The 4,190-nt window shown below is 42.2% G+C and overlaps 1 protein-coding gene across 1 annotated transcript; it reads left to right on the forward strand.

Annotated features, from left to right (window-relative positions):
• The first annotated feature begins 771 nt into the window (after window positions 1-771).
• On the forward strand, window positions 772-3,311 carry LOC147629474 (putative fucosyltransferase 8). The gene has a single exon (XM_086812732.1). The coding sequence runs from the start codon at window positions 1,123-1,125 to the stop codon at window positions 2,770-2,772; it is 1,650 nt and encodes a 549-aa protein (XP_086668858.1). The 5' UTR covers window positions 772-1,122; the 3' UTR covers window positions 2,773-3,311.
• Window positions 3,312-4,190: the final 879 nt, after the last annotated feature.

Here is a 4,190-nt window from a genome sequence, read left to right on the forward strand (position 1 = left end):
GATCCTATCCTTCAATATAGACCATGTCTTGGTTGTTTTCCAATGTCCTTAAGTTACCTGTCCTAGTGGATATCTCATCCTTCAAAATTCAATCCCAATTGAGGTGGGAGGGATCCCATCCTTCAAAGACCATGTCTTGGTTGTTTTCCAATGTCCTTAAGTTACATGGCCTAGTGGATATCTCCTATTCAAAACTCAATCCCAATTGAGTGAACTTTCTAGATGTAAAATATCCTTTCTTCATTGAGCATGATTATTGTGAATATTGATATGATTTATGATTGGTAAACTATTTAGTAGCTAGTTCACAAGACAATATACTCATTCAAACTTCAATTGAAAAGTATAGCTACTTTATATGCCTTTAAGTTAACAAAAGTCTCGATAAAATACTCTCATATGTCTATGTTTAAAAAATACTATTTTGATATTGATTGATACAAATATTACACATGGCTTTGGCTTTGTTTTATAGCCATTCCTACAAAATATTGATTGATACAAATATTACACACGGCTTTGGCTTTGTTTTATAGCCGTTCCTAATCATCTCTTGTCCACTTAATATATAAAACATTAATCCTCAATCTAAATTAACGAAAGGCTTGCTTTGAGTAGTTGATTTCTACAATGCTTTCTGATTAATTTTGTTGTTGATGATTATGTACCTTGGGATTTGAGAAGAGGGCGGAAAAAACAAAGGCTACTTTGGAATATAAGTCTAACAAGAAACTTGTCATGAAACGTGCACTTGGGGAAAGAATGTCTACGTGGGGGGTTCGTGGGAAGGAAGGACGTGCGTTTGGTGGAGAGAGCGTGCGTGCGTGTGTGTGTCGATCTCTCTCTCTCTCTCTCTCACACGCCGGGGCGCTCACAGCCACCCATCAAGCCCGCCCCGCCGTCTCTGTAGCTTCGTCTCTTTTCCTAACCTTTGACTTGCCCCAGCAATGAACCCACGTCCTCCTGCTGCAGCAATTTGGCAGCTTGACCTGAGCACGTCTGTTGCTTTCTTTACAACCTATTCATGCCGCTTTCCATCACATAGTGATTAATTGTTGGCGATGCGCAGGCACATGCTCCCCAAGGTACCTTCTTACCAAGGCTTTCTGAGTGGAGCTTCAAATGTCAAAGCGCATAGTTTTGGAGGGAAGGTCCGTATCCCTCATTACTGTCTGCCTGAGCCTTCTTGTGATTGTTTCTGCTCTATATGTTCTTCTCACAGATGAGGTGCTTTCCTCTCTGTGGGCACAGTTTGGAGCCTCTGTGTTAAATGCCCAGGCCTTCCTCAGCCAGCACACCCACAGCTCCCCCCCATGGCCGCAGCACGGCAATCATGCCACATTGCCGCATGATGATCCCGCATGCTTAAGCAGAACCCAACAATACCTCTACAGGAACCCCCTCCTCATCAAGCCGACCCCTGCCCCTTTGCTACAAGCATGGGCCTCATACACACAGCTGCACAAATCTTGCTTTCACCATAACTGGACTGAGCTTTTCTTGCAGAGAGATCAGCACCCAAGTGAGCATGATGATAGTTGTCAGTACCTGGTTTACATTGAAGGAAGAGAAGGGTTGGGCAATGGCATACTTTCTCTCGCCTCCGCCTTCTCATTCGCCATGGCTACAGGCAGAATTTTGCTCGTTGACAGCAGAAAGAACCTTGCTAAGCTTCTGTGTGAGCCCTTTCCTGAGTCAGGCTGGGCCTTGCCACAGGACTTCCCATATGCAGACCTCCAAAACAGCCCCTCTCTGGGTCCCCTCATCCATAACAACTTCAATGCAAGCACTGTGAGCTTGAATCTGCAGCATACGCTCAATGGGCAAGATCAACAGATCTTCTGTGAAGAAACCTATTCATCTCTCAAGAATGTGAAGTGGGTTGCTTGGACAAGCAACCAGTATTTCCTCACAAATTTCCTCTTGGTGCCCTCCTTCTGGCAGCGCATACATCCCATCTTCAGAGGAGGTGTAGATCACATCTTCACATTCATCAGCAGGCTTCTCTTCTTGCCAGCCAATGACACATGGGCCGTCATATTGAGAGAGTATTGGAGCTATCTCTCATGTGCAAAATCAAGGCTAGGGGTGCAAGTAAGGCTGCATGGGAGGCCCAATTTAGCAGAATTTGATACAGAGGCCAATGATAAGATAATGGAGTGCTTGGTGCAGAACGGCTTGTTGCCTAGCTCCTCTGAGGGAGAAAACACTACAGAGCTTTTGACACTATACAACAGGAAAATGCAGGCAGGGGAAGGCAGTGCTGACACAGTGGTGTTGCTGGCCTCTTTGCAGGGAAAGTACTCAGAGACCATGAAGGACCACTTTGGGCAGATGCCCACAAAGGGGACAAAGATGGTCAGGGTGCACTCTGTGTCACAGCAAGGCTTTGAAAACAAGGGTTTTCAGCAAGCCCAACTAGCCTTTGTGGAGATGTGGCTCCTAAGCTTTAGTCATAATCTGGCTACCAGTGCATTCTCCACATTTGGGTACATTGCCCAAGGGCTGGGGGATTTGCACCCTTTTATACTAGGCTTGAGAAGGGAGGATCACAATGGCCCTTGTGTGTTGGGCCAGTCAGTGGAGCCTTGTACCCACTACCCCCGGATGCCAGAAGGGTGCCTTGGGGCCAATGCCAAGCTGAGTGAAGAGCACAAGCAGTGGATCGGCGCCCATTTCCGCCATTGCCAAGACCATGAACAAGGCTGGCAGCTTGTCCATGGTGGTGCTGCCCAAAATGGAAGCAACCGGATTGCCTTTGATTTCCTATAAGGTAAGGGGGTTGCCTTTGATGTTCTCAAGGGTGATGTCTTGCCTCTCATTTTCCATTGATCCTCTCTCTCTAAAGGTTGCATATCTCTGATACATAGCTCCCTTTACTAAGATAACAACACAACACAGTCTAGTCCTCCTCTTTCAAGTCAGCTTGACACCTGGACTTCAGTCAATCATTTGCCCAAATTCCAACAACATGGGCCTTGGGGTAACCTACACCTAAGTAGCACTACTATCACCTAAGTAGTACTACTATCACCTTTCTGCCTGGATTCATATAAGTTATATTTTCTTTATTGTTGTTTTTGCTTCAGATCCAAAACCTCTCCTGTATGGGCCAAAAGCCCAGCCTAAGCTAAGGGCTTCATGAGTTATGCAAACGAGAATACCCACTTTTCTCTAAATTTTTTACAGAGTGGTTTTACATTCCTTGCCTCTCTTCCCTTGATTGTAATCATTTTACACCCCCAGAATGGATGGTCTTTTTTCACCTGTACCAAGCAACTCTTTTGAAAGCTTTCAAATGGTCACAACAACTAAAGACACTCTAGTCCTATTGTGCACTGTAACTATTGATTATCAAATGAGGTTTGACAAGTTTTTTTGACATGATCAGAAGTACAGGTCACTATCTAATTTGTACCAATGTTCACCGAAAATTTAAAATAAAACAATTGCTAACTTGAAAGTTGAGGGTTATATGTACGAATTAACAATTAAAAAACTTATAATATTCCAAGTTCAAAAAAATAAATTGCAAATTTTCAAATACAAGTGAAAAAAAATTCATACAAAAAGTGAGATTAAAAAAACTACTTTGAGATCTGATGCAACAATTAGTTACTTTTAAATTTTAAAATTCATAAGATGTTACAAAACTTAAATTTACCAAATATATAACTTTCAAAGATACAAGTATGAAAATCTAATTTCGACAATATATATCTAAGACTTGAATTACAAAAAATTAAGCCTAGCATATTTTAATAGTTCCATGTCCAAAATCTCATAATGAAAGCTTTCATTCAATCTACATGTGCATAAACATGTCTTGATGTCTTTGCTTTAGCTCTCCACGATCCAATGGCATTTGTAAAATCAAAAGACATGAGCGGAGGACCTTCAATAGATATTCACATGAGAATATCCACACTTTTAGTCTCCAAACAGTTTCTCAACTTGTTTGTTATGGTGTTTTGCACACTGAAACCTCATTCAGATACTGTAGTATTCTAACATTGCAACTTGTGCCAAAGCAAGTAAGATAGGATACTTCAGACGCCACACTTCATTTCTACCAATCAAACTCCATGTGTCTTTGAGAGATTTCCCTTTCCAATCAGATACACCTTGTACCTTAAAGACATGAAACTCCTTCCTTAAAGATCTTTCATCTATCATTGAATCAATATGAG

Source organism: Cibotium barometz, chromosome 18 (assembly GCF_041138505.1).
Source record: "Cibotium barometz isolate CiBa-2024 chromosome 18, ASM4113850v1, whole genome shotgun sequence".
NCBI lineage: Eukaryota > Viridiplantae > Streptophyta > Polypodiopsida > Cyatheales > Cibotiaceae > Cibotium > Cibotium barometz.

Coding starts and splice junctions, on each gene's coding strand:
- LOC147629474 (XM_086812732.1), top strand. CDS start 1,123: ATGTCAAAGCGCATAGTTTTGGAGGGAAGGTCCGTATCCCTCATTACT.